Source organism: Dromiciops gliroides, chromosome 1 (genome assembly GCF_019393635.1).
Source record: "Dromiciops gliroides isolate mDroGli1 chromosome 1, mDroGli1.pri, whole genome shotgun sequence".
Lineage (NCBI taxonomy): Eukaryota > Metazoa > Chordata > Mammalia > Microbiotheria > Microbiotheriidae > Dromiciops > Dromiciops gliroides.
The window spans coordinates 618,188,487-618,206,647 of NC_057861.1; the positions used below are offsets into that span (position 1 = coordinate 618,188,487).

Genomic DNA, 18,161 nt, shown 5'->3' on the forward strand with positions numbered 1-18,161 from the left:
AGTTTAAGAAGCTAGGACCTAGATAATGCCCCTAGGGACTAGAAAAACTTAAGGTGTCTTTCCTTAGGGAATAATTAATTGACTCCCTTTTCATCGATGGAATTTGACCTATTATATTCCTAAATTAGACACTTTCTTTATTGCCTAACCACTTTTAAAAGCATTTTTGTTGTTCTCTAATATTAAAACAAGAAAACAGAAATCTTCATTGCCATCAAGAGGATTTGGCAGCAGTATACTTCTGTGGGCTCCTCTATATGAATATCCAAAGGCATTGATGGCTCACTTTATATTACACATGCCTTGACATCTATTTCCTAAGAAAGGCCCAGTTTTTAACATATGTTCACAAGCCACAACTTTTCATTCCACTTTGATATTGCCCTACTCTCTTCAATGATCGGAAGAAAGAGCAAGATGCAAAAAATGGCATAAAGGGAGACAAGGAAAGAGGAAGGTGCTCCAGGAGAACCATCCTAGCTCTATCATGTTATAAAGATCGCATATGAAATTTCTTTCACTGGAAGTCTTTAAAAACAAAGTCGTTTCCTGATGTGCATGTTTGACAGTCACACTGGTTCATATTTCTATACCATTTAAAATTTACAAAGCATTTCTCCTCAAAACAACCCTGTAAAATTGGTAATAGAAGCATGATCTCCATTTAATAGATGCGGAAACTCAGGTGTAGGGAGCAAAATGACTCACCAGAGCTAATAAGTAGAACAGGAGTTCTAACCAGAGCTCTTTTCATTGAATTTGGTCAACACTATACATACTTTCAAAATGAGTAGCAAGAAGGAAAAGTCAAGAAGCAGGAATCGAACAGGCCACAATTCTAATGAATTTCCCTGATTGAAATTGAGTGGCTTAAACATAATTCTGCTCAAAAGCAAGGGAATGCATTATGTGACTTCCCACAATCCCTTGCTACTATGACAAGTCTGTTGCATAACTCCTCCCCTCTTCCCCCGCCCCCCCCAAACACACACACACACACACACACACACACACACACACACACACACACATCAAGAAGAAAGGACAAAGAAACTTGAAGTTTGGTTTCCTTTAGAAGAAACTGAGGATAAGACACCAAACCTCGGGGAATGGCAAGATGATCATTTAAAATAACTTGTCATTACTGCTCTTTCCCACTGTTTGAGAAGCAGCAAAGATAGTTGTTTGTTTTTCATGGATAGTCTAGGGAGGATGGGGTAGTACCTCTACTCAGGGAGGGGAAGGCATATCATTTTAACTTTAGCACTTTAAAAAATGCCTTTACATGACTAGAACCAGCTTTCAGGGCACATGAGAGCAATACTGTAGCATCTTAATTATGGAGACTAGAAATATCCTATACAATTTACACACATTCTTCTAAATTATACACTATTGGTAAAAAATGGATGGGCAGGGGGGCAGCTAGATGGCACAGTGGTTAAAGCACTGGCCCTGGATTCAGGAGTACCTGAGTTCAAATCCGGCCTCAGACACTTGACACTTACTAGCTGTGTGACCCTGGGCAAGTCACTTAACCCCCATTGCCCCGCAAAAAAAAAAAAAAAATGGATAGGCCTAGCTCCAGTGAGAAAGGAAGGAGTGAGAGAAAACTGTTGGATTTTAGTGGTTTGCTCATTAAAATACCAATAAATTTTAAAAGCTCTTTAAATACAAGCTAATAATTACACTTTCTATTCTCTATTACACATCCATTTGCCCACCTGGATGGAAGCTGACTCGTTGGAGATAAGCTTCACGTTTACTAGTCAGAAAAAAGATGGTTTCTGCAATGATGCACTAGGCACCACATTATTTTGGTACTGAATGGGTGAAATGGTGGTCAGAAATTGACTTGATTCCCAGATAGCTGATATCATTTTCTTAGGGCACTGGGGGGGACAGTTAGTGCCTCGAAAAGTGGTACCTTGCTATTTCAGAAGAGTTCAATTACTTCACCTAGGTTAGTAATTTCCTGCCAGGGAGAAGGAGAGGCCTTATACTGACTCTCCAAGGGATGGAGCAGAGTGTGAACATTTTGAAGTATGTAACATCCCAGGTTAAGGATATGGACAAAGTGGGGAGAGATGATTCATAGATATCATCACCGTTGTAATTATGCCGATATTTGCCCCAAAGCTTAAGAGAACAAATACTGACCACTTCTTGAGGTTAATTTAAATCTTTCTCTTTATTATTTTTTGATTTAGGTCTTTTTAGTTAGGTTAGAAGCAAATAGCATTTCAAACTCAACAACCTATAGTTTTATTTAAATAAAACCTTAGTTTTTAGGTTCCTAGGGGTAACTCTGAGGGGATGGGTTTCTATTACTGTCACTCACAAGCATCCACCAGTGTGTTTCCCTTTATCAATTGGTCACTAAGATTTAATTAGCTTTTTTTTTTTTAAGTGGGGCAATTGGGGGTAAGTGACTTGCCCAGGGTCACACAGCTAGTAAGTGTTAAGTGTCTGAGGCAGGATCTGAACTCAGGTACTCCTGACTCCAGGGCCGGTGCTCTATCCACTGCGCCACCTAGCTGCCCCTTAATTAGCTTTTACAAAAGGTATTTTACACACACATATACATATATATCAATTGATACGAAGAGCTGTTAATATTTAAAATACAAAGGGAACAAGGAATATTTATAGAGAACCCAGGACAAAGAGGTAACTCACAACTCCTGGTTACTGGAAGTGCTTTTCTCCATTTATAGGAGTCCTCATGAATTTCCCCTTAGGTGTAGCCCTCCAAGGGGTTGTGATTATCCTTTGCCAGCACTTTCTGCACCAGGAATGGTGATACTCCCTAAAGCTTTTTTCTTCCTCTGGTCGGTATCTTTGAGCATCTATGTTAGTGTGTGCCTGTGTTTATCCTTAGTATGCCCTTGGTGTGTCTCTCTAGATGCAATGTCTGCCACTAGTCCAGTTTCTTCAGAAAACTTTCTCTGCCACCCTCAAAGCAATTCCCAGGGACCTGAATTTTGGATCCTTCAGGACTGAGCAACTGCGGAAAATTTTCCAGTTATTTAAAGGCCCTATGGACACAATTACCTTACATTTGATTCACACTTCATAAAGAGCTTGAGAGGAGAGAGTAATTTACACATCTTTTTTTTTTCCTTTTTCTTTTTTTTGGTGAGGCAATTGGGGTTAAGTGATTTGTCTAGGGTCACATAGTAAGTGTTAAGTGTCTGAGGCTGGATTTGAACTCAGGGTCTCCTGATTCCAGGGCCAGTGTTCTATCCACTGCACCACCTAGCTGCCCTGAAATTTACACATTTTAAAACTTAATCTTATCTGTTGATTGATTGAGGTGAGGGTGTAGAATTTCCCCTTACGTTTCAATGACTCTCTTTTTGGGGCAGCTAGATGGCGAAGTGGATAAGCACTGGCCCTGGATTCAGGAGTACCTGAGTTCAAATCTGGCCTCAGACGCTTACTAGCTGTGTGACCCTGGGCAAGTCACTTAACCCCAATTGCCTCACCAAAAAGCAAAAAAAGCCAAACAAACAATGACTCTCTTTTCTTTCCTCACTTTTTTTCCTGACATCATTATCATCCACTTTCTTCTCCCCTAACCTCCCCAATTCTCCCCCCACCTTAAAAACAAAAACAAAAAACAATCCTCCCTCATGACGTATAAGCATAGTAAAGCAATACAAATCTACACACCAGTCATGTCTGAAAATGTACAACTCATTCTGCATTTAGTTGGACACTTCCTTCCAAGCAAGAAAAACAATTAAGCAAAACTACTCCATATAGTGACCACATAGGACAATATATACAACACTATATCCTACTACTCTCCAGCCTCTCAGCCTCGTAGAGGAAGGTACAACGAATTATCTGTTCAATCTGGAAAGTCTTAGTTCAAACCTGTCCTACTTCCTCTGGGACCTTGCTCTATACATTATTTTTCTCCTTTGCATCATTCATCTTTTCATCTGTTAACTTCTTTATGCCTATAAACATGCTCAAGGCTTTTCCTTTATTCCCCCCTTAAGTGGAAGATTTCATTGGTGTAGGAAACTCCTACCTCCTCACCTCCAATACTGATTGGTAACTCACCTATAGTCTTAGAGGGCTGTTTATGGCACTGAGAGGTTAAACAACTTGCCCATGGTGACAAAGGTGGTATGTATGTATCAGAGAGAACTTGAATGCAGGTCTTCCTTCCTTACAATGCTGGTTCTAAGCTATGCTGCCTTTCTCCAGTCTTCCTTATCTTAAACACACACACACACACACACACACATATACACACACACACATATATATATATAATTTGTACATTATCCCTATTACCACTTGAGCTATTATTCTTTTTAATTTGGAAGGACTTGCCAAAGTTTGTGTTTCAATGGCATTGCTTTCAAGAACCAAAGGGTCATCTCCACTCTCTAGTGACATTTTAGATTACAGTATTGACTTGCTTAAAATAAAACTTATTATCTTCTCCCCAAAAGTTGCTCCTCCTCCTGCTGATGTTTTTACCATTATTCTCCTATACCATTTTTACCATCATTCTCCTATTGTCACCTAGACTTCAAACTTCAGTTATCAGCCAGCTCTTGCTTCCAAAGCTAATCTTTCTTTGATATTCAGTCAGTTAGTCATCTGGTTACTTCTTCCCTAGAAATATCTTTTTCCTCTGCCTTTCCTTTCTACTACAACAAATTACTGTACAGATAACCATATATCCCTGACATGTTTCCATTCCATATACACATTGCTGCCAGATTAATCTGCTAATCTGCAAATAAAAAACCCTTCATTGGCTCTCCATTGCCTACCACATTAACTCTAAATATCTCCAATGATTTTTTCAATCTTATTTTCCACTTTCCCCCTACAGAAACCTTGTATTTCAGCAAAACAGGGCTAATTTCCCAGATGCACTTTATAATTTCCTGCCTTTCATTGATAGTCTACATTTTTTTTTTGACCAATTCTATCTTCCAAAATCCTAAACTTCCAGGTCCAGCTCAAATGTTCCTTCAAAATAATGTATAAGGTAAACTAAAAAGGGGGTTCTTGATTAATGTGATAAGTTTACTAAGTGTGCTAATGAGATTAAAGGCCATAAACTTTGTTGAGAACACATCTGGGGCCATGAAGTGTGGGCAAACTATTGGAACCTTGATGAAATAAAACGAGTATTACTCATTTGGATTGGGGCTGCCTCTAAGATGATGAGCTGATTGGGACTAAAGGAGGAAGGACAGAGAAGCTGCCTGCCCCCTCTGTGGTCTATAAAAGGAAGCCAATGGTTCAGTTCTCTTATGTTCTCTCTCATTGTGGGCATCGGGGAAGCCAAACTTGGTATGTATGTACCTGTGACTTACACAGTTTCCTCTTCCTGAGGACCTGGAAGTGATTGTTTTGAGACATCTTTGCCCAAGATGGGAAAGAAAAGGTTCTAAGAGTAGATTTTCCTAATTCAAGGCCCCTCTCTCTGGATTCTGGAATTTGTTTTACTAGGTTAATTTACTTCTCAGAGTCCCAGGTTTCTCATCTGAAAAATGTTAGATTACATCAGCAATTTTCAAAGTGTGGTCTCAGGATCTCTTAAGGGTCCCTAAGACACTTTCAGGGTATCTTTAAAATCAAAACTATTTTCAAAATGATACTAAGATGTGATTTGTCTATTAAGACTCCTCCCTTTTCTAACTACATATCTGTGTGAGGCAGGATTTTCTTTAGATACTTTCACCAAAACAACAAATCACAACAGACTGAATTCAGGAGATATATTATGACTGTCTTTTATTAAGTCGGACAATAAAGCAATTTGCAAAATATGTAAAATGATGTTGTTCATTATTTTTTGGAAAGGATTATTTTTCAGAAAATATCATTTATGTTAATATATGATGGATTTAACATTATTTTTTAATGAAATAAATATTTAAAAATTTTATTAGTTTTAATTTCTAACACAGTAAATATCATATAAACAAAAACTCTCTTGGTTCTTCAAAGTGGTTACAGCCATGGAGAATCCCAGCCCCCCTCTCCTAAAGAGAACCACTGGATTAGACAATCTTTCTAAAATTCCTTCCAATTTAAAATCCTATTATCCTAAGTATTTTACCTATGCAAAGGCCCTACACCCTCTCAAACCCCCATTATTTAAGCCTAAGGAATAACATGGATTATTTGAATGTTTATTACAAATAAGAATGACCAACCAACCTCCCAATTCCACTGGCATCTTTTTTTCTCTTTATCTCATTCCTCTACTCCCCAAAAATCCAAGATAAAGAACTTTAGATATTGTTGTATTTTGGTGGAGAACTAGGCTTATGAATTCACTGGTATAGGGAACCCCTGGATAAGGGAAATTCCCTCTTCCAAGGCAAATCTCCACCTTTTCTGTGCAAGGGTCTAAGATTCTAGCTAGTCTGTCTAAAATATCTAATGAGTAGTAACCAATAAATTATAAGCTTTAGCAGGAGTTACTTTTAAGCATTTATTAAGGAGAATAAGAATTTAGTGAAGAGAAAGAGAAAGGCCTAGATTCATCTATTTTTTTTTTTTGGCAGGGCAATGGGGGTTAAGTGACTTGCCCAGGGTCACACACCTAGTAAGTGTCAAGTGTCTGAGGCCGGATTTGAACTCAGGTACTCCTGAATCCAGGGCCGGTGCTTTATCCACTGTGCCACCTAGCCGCCCTGATTTATCTATTTATTAAAGGGAGAGCGCATTTCTCACTCCCCTCTCCACCAGAGTCCTGTCCAAAGAGAGCAAGAGCTCCAGCCTCGCCCCCTCTTCCTCCCACAAGCAAACTTCCCGATGCCAAAGAAAAGCCACATGTCTTACCCTCAGGTGCCTTCTCCTCATGGTGGAGCTTTCCTATAGTAAGTCTCCAGTAGGTGGCGTCATTACAATCGTTACATCTGCAATTTTTAGTCTTACAGTTGCTTGGAACACTAAGACTTTGCCTGAATTGTCCAGGCTCACATAATCAATATAAAAGAAAGGACTTGAATTTAGGTATTCCTGGCTTCTAGGTCAGCTTTCTATCTACCATGCCATGTTTCCCTTCCTCTCGTTGTATTGCAAACTTATTCTAATACTAGGACTGCTAGATTATAGAGATTCAACTTCCTGGCAAGTGTCATATAATTAAATGAGATCACGTATGCAATGTGCTTGGTCCATCTTAAAATGCTACTTACATGCCCACTACTGGTTTTTATTGTTTTTGGACTTAGAACAAATGAAACGCCCAGTGGGAACTGTTTATGAATGAATCAAAAAAGGTTACAAATTAAAGTAAAATGTAAAATCAATTAAAAATCAATCAATGAGCTTTTAGTAAGTCTACTATGTGCCAGATACTGTATTAGGTGCTCAGGATGCAAATACAAAAAAAAACCAACGAGACGTTTCTGACCTGCAGGAGCTTCCCTTCTGTCAAGGGATGAGTACATGTTAACAAATAAATGAAGACAACCCTAAGCATGTCACTTAACCCTCATTGCCCTGCCCCAAACAAAAAACAAATAAGTAAAGACAATTTACATTAAAATGTTTTTATTTTGTGATGGGGAGAATTGGGGTCGTTAACAACTAGGGTAAGAGAAGGAATACTTCTTGCAAAGGCATAGCAGTATTTGAGTTAAGCCTAAAAGGGAGCTCTAGGTTTCAAGAGATGGAGGTAAAGGAGAGCATTCCAGAATGGCCTGGACCACTTGTGCAGTCTGAGAGGCAGGAAGTAGGATGTCATGAATGGGGAACGGCAAGTAGGCCAGTTTGGCTATAGCACAGAGTGTAGTGTGTGAGGGGGAGTAATGTGTGATCAGCCTGGAAAAGAGGCTGGAGCCAGATTGGAAAGGACTTTAAATGCCAAACAGAGGAGCTTGTTGGAAAAGCTATGGAGAAAACTCTGCACCCCACTCCAACGCCAACACAACAGTGGTGAGTAGTACCTTGAGAAAGCTCCTAACTAGGACCAAAGAAACAAAATAAAATGAAATCATAAATAAGAGTTAGCATTACCAATTATTTTTAAAGAATATAACAACTGAGAATCACCGATCATAATTGTCAACAGGAACAGAGTCATGGAGCTAGGGATCTATACTGCTCCCAAGCAACTTATATTTCTCTGGGAATGATATTTTTTGTTCTGTTATGCTGTCTAATTTTGAGGGGCCTTCTTTTCATATGGCCTTTTATCTTCAGGGCTTCAACTAGAATATTCAGGTCCATTTGTGCATTTCTCAAAGAGAGACCCGCTCTTTCCTTCCCTGTAATGAATGAAAAGTTACAGCCCCTGGATACAATTAGTTTTTCCCATTTGGAGGTTCTCCCTGAGGTTGTATGTAAATGTAAAGCTGCGTAGAGTTGAGTTTGCGGAGGTTCTCACTGATCTGAAAGCCTGCGTTCCCTGGCTGAATAGGATCTGTTCATTTGGTATGCGGCTGTGAACACCGTATGTGCTAAAATTTAAATAAAACAGCAAAAGCACCAAATGCCAAGGTTTTCTAATCATGAAAATAATCTAATTTAAGCAGTTTTTTTTTAAAAATAAAAAGATTCTTGTTCGCCAACCTACTTGAACAATAGGAACCGAGGATCAAAAATGCTGTATCAGAGCAGCCTGATGGATCAGTGAGGCCAGAGTTTTGCCTGGGGCAGTGGCCAATACCAAAAGCTTCATGTAAAGCAGAAAACCCCAGAATTCACATGGCCAATTATGCAATATTATACCACCGGGAAACATTTCTGCCTGGCTCAGCTGGTGATCAGCTTTTACCCTGAAGCACCGAGATTGATAGACCTTATAATTTTATCCTGGCTAGTGCAGATGCTGTTCTTCCACGAGTTTTAATCCTTTCTTCCCATAAACACACATACATACACTTACATACTCACAATACCCCCAAGCCCTTACCAAGCCATTTGCCTTAATGACATCCTACTGCAGTGAGGTGCATGCCTTAATTAGATGCTAAAAGAAAAACCAAGTTATTTTCTTTGGTGTTTCTTGGAATAGTTTTGGTGAATCTGCAGTACTTTCATAACATGCTTTCTTGTGCTTGTTTATGGGGAAGAATAACTAGCAACAGTAAATTTTCCTCCTCTAGATCATCATTTGTTTTTTACATCTTTGTTGGGGTGAGGGGGAGAGAGAGAGAGAGTAGAAAGGAGACAAGAAGTTGTACAATATCAATTTGAAAGCCTGCAGTTCCTCATACGGTAATAACTATGCAGAATACATAAATCGAAATATTCATTTGCAGTCCTACGTAATTAGAATATCAGGTATTCACAAACCTCATTACTGACCCTCAGGACTATTTGTTCCTCTAAATCTCACAATACCGTTAATTATTTTCTCTGGAAAATTGTGGTCCAGGTAAAATAAGTCCAAGATTACGTTGATTACCACTTAAAAAAAAAATTCACTACCACCAAGTACAATGACCATCAAAAAATAAAGTTTGTACTTTCTTAACCAAAATACTTCCCAATAACATGAAAGAAAGATCTTTGAGATCAGGGACTCTTTTATTTTTGTTACAATAACCTTGGAGGGGAGGTGCTATTATTATCTCCACTTTACAGATTCAATCCCTTCTTTGCAGAGGAGGAAAGTGAGGCTGAGACAGGTCAAGTGACTTGCCCAGTGTCACATAGCAAGTGTCTCAGGAAGGATCTGAACACAGGTTTTGCTGACTGTAAGAGCAATACTCTATCCCCTGGGCTACCTACCAGCCATCAGCAAGGTGAAAATTATGATACTGATATACTCTCTGCAGAACATTTCTTTCATTTTCCTGTTCCCTCACTGATGTATCCATGTCTCACTCTTCCTTATAAGTATTTACTACATGACTGACAAGAGTTAATAGAGGAACATTTTTGTAGGTATATGCAAAGCTAACTGGAGAAACCAAGCCACAGAAGAAAGCTTCCCTCCAAATTTCTCCTGACTAGTCTTGTCCATCTAGATTTCTTCTGATTGATATCCTTCAGTGCTATCTGTATCACACACTTTGATACTTAGACATAGCTAATTAATCTTCTCATTTTCCAAATAAGGCAACTGAGGCCCAAGGGGAAATGAGGGCCTAAGATCATACAGGAAGCATCAGGAGTCACTCTCAGGTCTTCTAAATCTAGTGTTCTTTCTACTACATCACATATGTCCTCCTACCTCTCACTAGGTGTAGGTATTTCCTTTAGAATATCTGGAACAGATGGCCATCAGCCTCTGCTTGGATACTTCCAAGGAACAGAAATTCCTAACTTTTTAAGGTTTATTGTCTTATGCATTGAAAAAAATGCAGAAAAATCAGTTATAGAGTATCCACCAAAACTAGTGGTGAACAGTTGAAGGGATTTGAATTAAATGTACCCCCAAATGCTCTCTAGGTCTTTACGGTATCAACCATGTTCCCTTCCTTCTCCCAGTTTTAGGACGGAAGTCTTAAATTCATGAATTCTCTTGTTCTGAAACTTGCTTTTTCCTGTAACTTTCAAGGATATCAATATGTTGACAAACTCTTCCTCTTCTGCAGCATGACTCTTTCAGTGACACTGAAACATTGTATCATGTATAGATCAGTAGCAGAGTTCAATACTTTTCTAGACACTCTCCCATTCCTTTCCTTAGGCCATCATAACCTTTTAGATAGACATTCCTGTGGACCCTCCTCCTCCTCCCCCTTAGGGAAACACTGAGTTTAACAAAGAACAAATAAGAGATTAATAAAAAGAAAATAAGATGAACATTTCTATGCACAAAGTAGAACAGAAAATTATACATGAAGCTGTGACTCTGTATTATGGACAGTTTGTTTTTCATTTAAGTATATATTAAATTCAGCAACTTTATGTTCAAAGCTTTGTTGCTTATCTGTTTCCTACTGAACTCTATTATGCTCTTTTCTATGTATCTCAGCTGTACTCTTGCAATAACTCATGATTGACCTCTCTGCCTCAAATCCACCCTTCAACTCATCCTCTTCATAGCTGCCAAAGTGATACCCCTAAAGCACGGATCTGGCCATATTAAATATTTCTCTGCTCAACAAACTCTAGTGGCTCTCAATTACATTTAGGGTCAAATACATAACCCTAAATGTAATAGGGAAAGGAACAAACCTTCTGTTCAGCACTGAAAGTCCTTTACAACTTGGCTCTAACCCACATTTCTAAGCTTATTATACTCTACTTCTTTTCATGTACTCTACAATCCAGCCAAACTGTCCTTTTTTTGTTGTTTACCACAAAGATCATTCCATTTCCCCTCTCAGGGGCTATGCATAGGCTGTCCCCAGTGACTGGAATTCACTCCCTTCTTACCTTTAACTTAGAATCCTTAGTTTCCTTCAAAGCTTAGTTAAAGGGCCACCTTTTGAATGAGAAATTTACTGATCAATCCCTGCAGCTACTAGAGTCTTCCCTGAACAAATTACCTGGTAGAATTGGTTTGGAAAGGCAATTAACTGATACCACCACCATCACCACCCCGACCCAAGCTCAACAGATGTAGAGAAAGGGACAGATAACAAATAAAACACTAATGTATTAATGTTAACAGAGGGCAAACACTTGGCTTTCTAGACCTTTATCCCACTGCCAAAGTGTAAAGGAGTTCTTCCTAATAGAATTAGAAGGGAGTCTCCCCATTGGCTATCTAAAGATCAGCAACATCTGTGGTGATTTTTAAAAAACATTGTTTATTTTAACAAACATTTTTATTTAAAGTTTTGAGTTTCAAATTCTATTCTTTCTTCCCTCCCCTCCTCTCTTCCTGAGGCAGTAAGCAATCAGACATAGGTTATACATGTGCAAATAATGTAAAGCATTACCATATTAGTAATTTTGGATAAGACTCAAATAAGAAAAAAAATGAAAGAAACTGAAAAATAGCATGCTTTTGTCTGTGTTCAATCAATTATCAGTTCTTTCTTTGGAGGTGGATAGTACGGTTCATCATTAGTCCTTTGTGATTGTCTTGGATCATTGTATTGCTGACAATAGTCAAGTCATTCACAGTTCTTCATCAAACAATATTGCTGTCACTGTGTACAACATTCTCCTGGGTTCTGCTCACTTCAGTACACATCAGTTCATATAAGTCTTTCCAGGCCTTTCTGAAATCATCCTGCTTGTCATTTCTTGTAACACAATAATATTCCAAAACAATCATATACCACAGCTTGTTTAGTCATTCCTTAATTGATGGGCATCCCTTTGATTTCCAATTTTCAGCCACAACAAAAAAAGCTGCTATAAATATTTTTGTACAAATAGGTCTTTTTCTCTTTTTGAGGATGTTTTTGAATATAAACCTAGCAGTGATATTGCTGGATCAAGGGGCATGTACAGTTTGATAGCCCTTTGGGCATAGTTCCAAATTGCTTTCTAGAATGGTTCGATCAGTTCAGAACTCCACCAACAATGCATTAGTGTTCCAGTTTTCTGTGGTAATCTTTCAAAAGCTAAGTTTGATAGCCTTGAAGCCATTCTAGCACTGGAGGCAAGGAACAGCTTTTTAGAGTGGGACCCTTTCACCCCCACCAGAAGGCACATCTCTCCATCACTTTTCCCCTGCCACTCTCCCCACCCTCATCATCCATAGTGAATTGCAATGGAGTTACTTGCCTAGAATGAAACAAAAATTCCAGCAGAGTGCCAAAACAGAAAATGGGAACAGGAAGCAACTTCAAGAAGCATGACCTCTGGCATCTGAGAAGTGGGCTATGAATTCCAGAAAATTAACTCTGACAGTTAAGAATCAGAGGAACAGACCTAGGGGGCCCAGTTAAGCAACCTGCCCAGCAGAGAAGATGCTTGCTTCCACAGTGGAAAATTATGAGGGCACAAGAAAAGATAAAGAACTTTGGGGCCCTTCAGTTCCAGAGATGTTAGTTGCCTTGGGCACATGAATTGTTGAGACACACCAATGTCTCAGTACTAGACAAGAGGGAGGTTATAAGTATTTATATAGTTTACCATGCACCAGGCATGGTGCTAAGTGTTTTACAAATATTATCTCATTTGACCCTCACAACAACACTGTCCTGTAGATGGTGTTATTCCCATTTCACAGTTGGGGAAACAGGTAACAAAGGTTAAGTGACTTGCCCAGGGTCACATAGCTTGTAAGGGTCTGAAGCTAGATTTGAACTGAGGCCTGCCTGACTCCAGGCCTGGCCCCAGATTAATGTGAGAATGTTTTGTAGCTTTGTTTTTACTATGTCATCTTAGTAAATGTCTTTGCTTTGAGCTAATTGTGACTAATGGTTGACTATTAAAGGTAAGCTCATCTGTGGGCACACAGGAGATATAATTATAGGAAAACTGAGTCACAGAGTACCATTTGAGCTTGGAAGTAGTCACATTCTGTCCCCTCCAGATGACCCAAACTGTAAACCAGTAAGTGTCTAGTTGGAAAGGGAGCTCTGAGAGGAAGTGCTACATTTGTATTTATTTTATATGCGCACTTACATACATGCTATGCTGACTTCCCCTTGCAAGCTCCTTAAAGGCAGGAACTGTTTTGTTTTTATGAATCCACAGTAGGAAATTAATAAGTGCTTGTTATTGTTAAAGCTTCAATTATTAGCAATTATTTTTTCATATATTTCGCTGAAATCCGATTCCTTACAATTTCCACTGCCTGTCATTTACCATTCATGAATTCTGTCTCTCCAAGGAGATTGTAAACTTCTTGAGGGCAAAGCATGTACCTAACACTTTTTAAAGTCCATTACAGTGCATAGGAAGCATAAAGACCATATTTTTAAAACTGGATTTAGCTCCTATTAAGTGACTTAACGTGAAGTCCCCGGCTTGCTCGAGGTTACCCGAGTAGGAAGCACCATTGGCGAATTCCAGATGAGGTCCTCGGACTCTACCGAGCGTCTTTTCATCGCAGCGCCCTGCTCTGGGCTCCCAGTCACCCCACATCCACCCCATGATGACGCCCAAAGGTAGCTTAGTCTCCAGCTCTCCCCGCCCACGGCACCCTCAGTTTTCCTGCCAGTTACATGTAGTCAATAATAAGAAATGATCGCCCTCCCTCTCTTCCCTGACCTCCACAGTGGTGAGGGTGACTGTTGGTTTCCTTTCGTTCCAAAAGGCAGACGGTTAGCCAGGGGATGGGAGGAGACGGTCGGGGAGGAGGAGCTCCGTCCGGGAAACAGTCTCAGCTTTCCCGCAGGGCCGGCAATTCCCTACTCCTTGCAGGAGGAGGAAGAAAAAAAAAAAAAACCAAAACCCTGCCTCTCCGCCTTCGCTTTGCTCCGCCTCACTTTCCGGAAGGAGCTCGGCTCCTTTTAAGCAACGTACCAGTGCTGCCCAGCCTTCCCTCCGTTCGCCCCAGCAACAGCCCGCCTCCTTCCCCTCCCCGCCTGGGCCACGTCGGTGCCACCGCGAACTGGGCTCGGTCGCTGCGTGGCGCCGGCTCTCCGAAGGGCCCGCCCCACCGTCCGCCCCGCTGAGTCCGCGCCGCGCAGCGCAGCGCAGCGCAGACAGCACAGGGGGTGGAGGGGGGTGGAGGGGGGTGGGGAGGGAGGAGCACGAGGAGGGTGGGGAGCCGGGAGTCTGATGGGAGACGGGAGAGGCGTGGAGGAGGAGGCAAGGGAAAAGGAGGAGGAGGAGGAGGAGGCGCCGCCGCCGCCCCCCCCGCCCCTTTCCGCTTGGAAGCAGCAGCAGCAGTAGCAGCAGCAGCAGCAGCAGCAGTAACAGCAGCAGTAACAGCAGCAGCCGCGTCCGCGGCCGGAGGAGCAGCAGCAGCTGCTGTGGGAGCCGGGGGAGCAGCAGCAACAGCAGCAGTGCAGCCGCCCCCCGGGGATGTCGCTTGTGTGGGTCCTGAGCAGCTCCCCTTGAGCTGCAGCCGTCTGGTCCCTGAGGCGGAGCAGCACTGAACAGGAGCGGGTGCCCGCGGAAGAGGAGGAGGAGGAGAAGGAGGAGGACGGGGGGGACAGGCCGGCTCCCTCCCCCGGGCCGGCCGCCGGGGTTGTGGATGCCTAGGGGCCCCGGGGCGTAGCTGGGCGCTCGCCCTCTTCCCCCTTTCCTCCTTGGCATCCCCGGCCCCGCCATGGGCTGCTGCAACTCCACCTCCGCAGCACAGGTGAGTCTAAGAATGTCTCTGCCCCTGTCCCCGGGGCCGGGAGAGACTCCTCCCCCCCCCTCCCCGACCCCCCCCCCCAGGTCCACCAATCTGCAACCTTCCCTCGGGGAGCCGACTGACCCCCACCTAAGGGAGAGCTTCCCCTTTCTCCCTCCAGGGTCTCAGGTCCTGCCCGTCCACTCAGGTAGGACAGGTTCCTCCTCTATGCCCCATTCACTAGGTTGGACTCCTCTTATTTTCGTATATCTGCAGCACTCCCCACGCTCCCCAAGTGGATCGTCTTAGTCTCCCTAATCCCCATCCTGTGGCGCCGTGAGATCCTCAGCCCTTCTGCTTTCTCTCTTTACATACTTATTGGGACACCAGTCCCTCCATATCCCAAACGAGAGCTCTATTATCCCCTCCCCGCGGCTTCGTCCTTACCCCCACTCTTTTCCCTTTGTGCCTCCACCCCTGGACTCCCCCTCTCCCTGAGGCACCCTGCAGGAACCCAAGGGTGGGGTGTGGGAGAGGGATGAAGCACCTGATGGGGAGCGCCGCGAAAACTCCCTCTTTGTTGTCCATGTAACAGGAGGAAGAGGTGCCAAATTTAGTTTTCTGTGGGCACTGTCCAAATGTTGTCAGGGCTGAGATGCAGAGATTTCTCAGAGCTTCTACCCTGCCCCCACCCAAATATTATAAGCCACTCTCCTTTCCAGTCTTAGACTTTACCCTGAAAGGCAGTTTTTAGATTAAACTGTATATAAATCAAATGTAATAGAACTTGACTGCTGCCCACTAATAACTGAGAAGACCTGTTTGTAAATTACCTAATTTAGTGGATTAGTGAGTGTGTTTACAAATACGATAAAAAGCAATCAGGAATACTGCATCAAACTGTCTTGTGTTGTACAGTGAAAAATAGGCTGTGACAATGACTAGGATGTAATCTAACAACCTAGTAAGAGTAGTATTTGTGATTTGTTTGCCAATGGGGGTGCTTCATTTTCAGAATTAGAGGATGGTTGACACTTTGGAAAATGCTTGCTTGCAAAAATTAAAAAAAAAATTCCACCAGAAATCTAGCATCTGTGGCTAATGGCAGCAATGTTTTTGCTGTTGCTAAAGCACTATATATAACTCAGTTTTAAATAACCTGCATATTTATTCTGAAAACCTCATCTGTTAAGGAGAAAATGTCTCTAGAATTACAGATGAATGGGGGATGTTCATTTGAACAACAGAAAATCTTAAGAGTTAGAAGAGACCTTAGAGGTCACCTAATACACTCTTCCACTTGGTGCAGGAATCTCTTCTACAGCATTGCTGACAAGTGGTCATCTAGGTATATTCATGCCATATTTATGATTTCTTTTTCCGTGTGTTGCTGTTGGTTCCTTCTCCTCCCCTTTCCCTCCTCCTGCCTTTTGGGGGGTAATAGAGATGCCAGGTTATTTGGTTCACTATTAGTTGGTAGCATTTTGTGTTATTAAAGTAACTGTAGATTCTGTGCAGTGGTAGCAATGCGTATAATCAGAAAGAGAAGGGGTAAAGTGGCAAAAGCTCTCCCAAGGATAATGTATGGAGTGGGTATTGGAAAAACTTTTAGCTGATTAGATTTAAAAAATATTTTTATGAAATCTATTAAACTTTAATAACAACTATAATAAAACACATGTATATAGAAGCACTTTCCTTACAGCATATATAATCATGGATTTAAGGTGGAAAGGTCCTCAAAGGTCATTTATTCCTAATCCTCATTTTACAGATGGAGAAATCAAGGCTTTGAGAGGTTAAAAGATTTAAATGCCCAGGATCACACAATGAATAAATAAGGTACAGAACTGGAATTCAAACTTAGGTCTTCTGACTCCAAATCCATTGTGCTTTCTACCACTGATAGAAATATTACCCCCATTTTATTGATTAAGGAGCTAAAGTTCAGAGACATTAAGTGATTTGCAAGTTCACAGAGTTGATGGTCAGTGGCAGAAATGGAATTTGAACCTTGGTCATCTGACTTCAAATTCTGTATTCTTCTTTCTATGCCATACTGCTTTTCTTCAGTTAAGTACTACGCAAATATTTTGTAAATGCTACTTTTTCTTCCAAGCAACCAGCTAATTCACACATCCTCATTATTTTGGCCACAAAATGCCTTTATGGTGGGTAAGTGTTGATAGATTTTATGCATGGCTTTTTTGATGTGAAAATAATTAAATTCTGAAGCCATAGGTGTCACACTATAACTCTCACCTTTATTTTTCACTGTTCTCTCTACTTTTATACAGTGGCCAAGAGAGAAAATGCATATCTTGTGCTCCATGGAGTGACTGAACTCCCACAAGGACAGATTTCACTCTTCTGCTTTCATCTTTAGGGAATTTTTGTGTCATGTAAGAGGATATCCAGTAGTAGGCTCTGTATCACACAGCTAGCCATAGAACATTGTTGGATTTTTAATATCATTCCCTACTAGTGAGACATTGTGACCCACTAAAACTGCTGACATCATGATGGATCCTCTTCCATTGATAATATATTTGTGGCAATGCCAGTTTGGCAATCTTGTCTATTGTTGTATATATATTCTTTGACAAGCAGGGAAACATTGCCATTCTGATATTACATGGTAATATATATTTATACACTTGGCATCAGGATACCTAGATCAAGTCCTACTTCTGTCATCAAATTGCTGCGTGGCTGGGCAAGTCCTTCTTTCTGAGTGTCAGTTTCCTCATCTTTATAATAAAAGAGTTAGACTAGACTAGGGGGTCCCAAGAGGTCCATAGATAGATTTTGGGGATGATAGAGCCAATGAACTTGGATGGGGAAAATTGTATTTTATTATAGTTGGTTTCCTTTGTAATCTGATGTATTTTATTTTATGTGAAGAGTTACATAGGTGAAGACTACCAAAGGGATCCACACAGAAAAGGTTAAAAATCTTTGGACTAGACTAAGTTTTCCTTTTGAAGTAATGTAGGGGGTAGAAAGGTTTTGGTATAGGCCTCATTTTGGATTGTACGCCTGTCACTAGAAGACCAGCCTAGCTAAGGCACACAGAGGTACT

General features: G+C 41.2%; 1 protein-coding gene across 2 annotated transcripts in view; it reads left to right on the forward strand.

Annotated features, from left to right (window-relative positions):
* Positions 1 to 14,691: 14,691 nt before the first annotated feature.
* Positions 14,692 to 18,161, forward strand: part of SLC44A1 (solute carrier family 44 member 1) — a 215,909-nt gene continuing 212,439 nt past the window's right edge. For both annotated transcript variants that reach the window (XM_043985574.1, XM_043985566.1), the window contains exon 1: positions 14,692 to 15,103. In XM_043985574.1, coding sequence (XP_043841509.1) covers positions 15,071 to 15,103 — 33 coding nt within the window. In that variant the 5' untranslated portion in view covers positions 14,692 to 15,070. The remainder of the gene's footprint in view (positions 15,104 to 18,161) is intronic.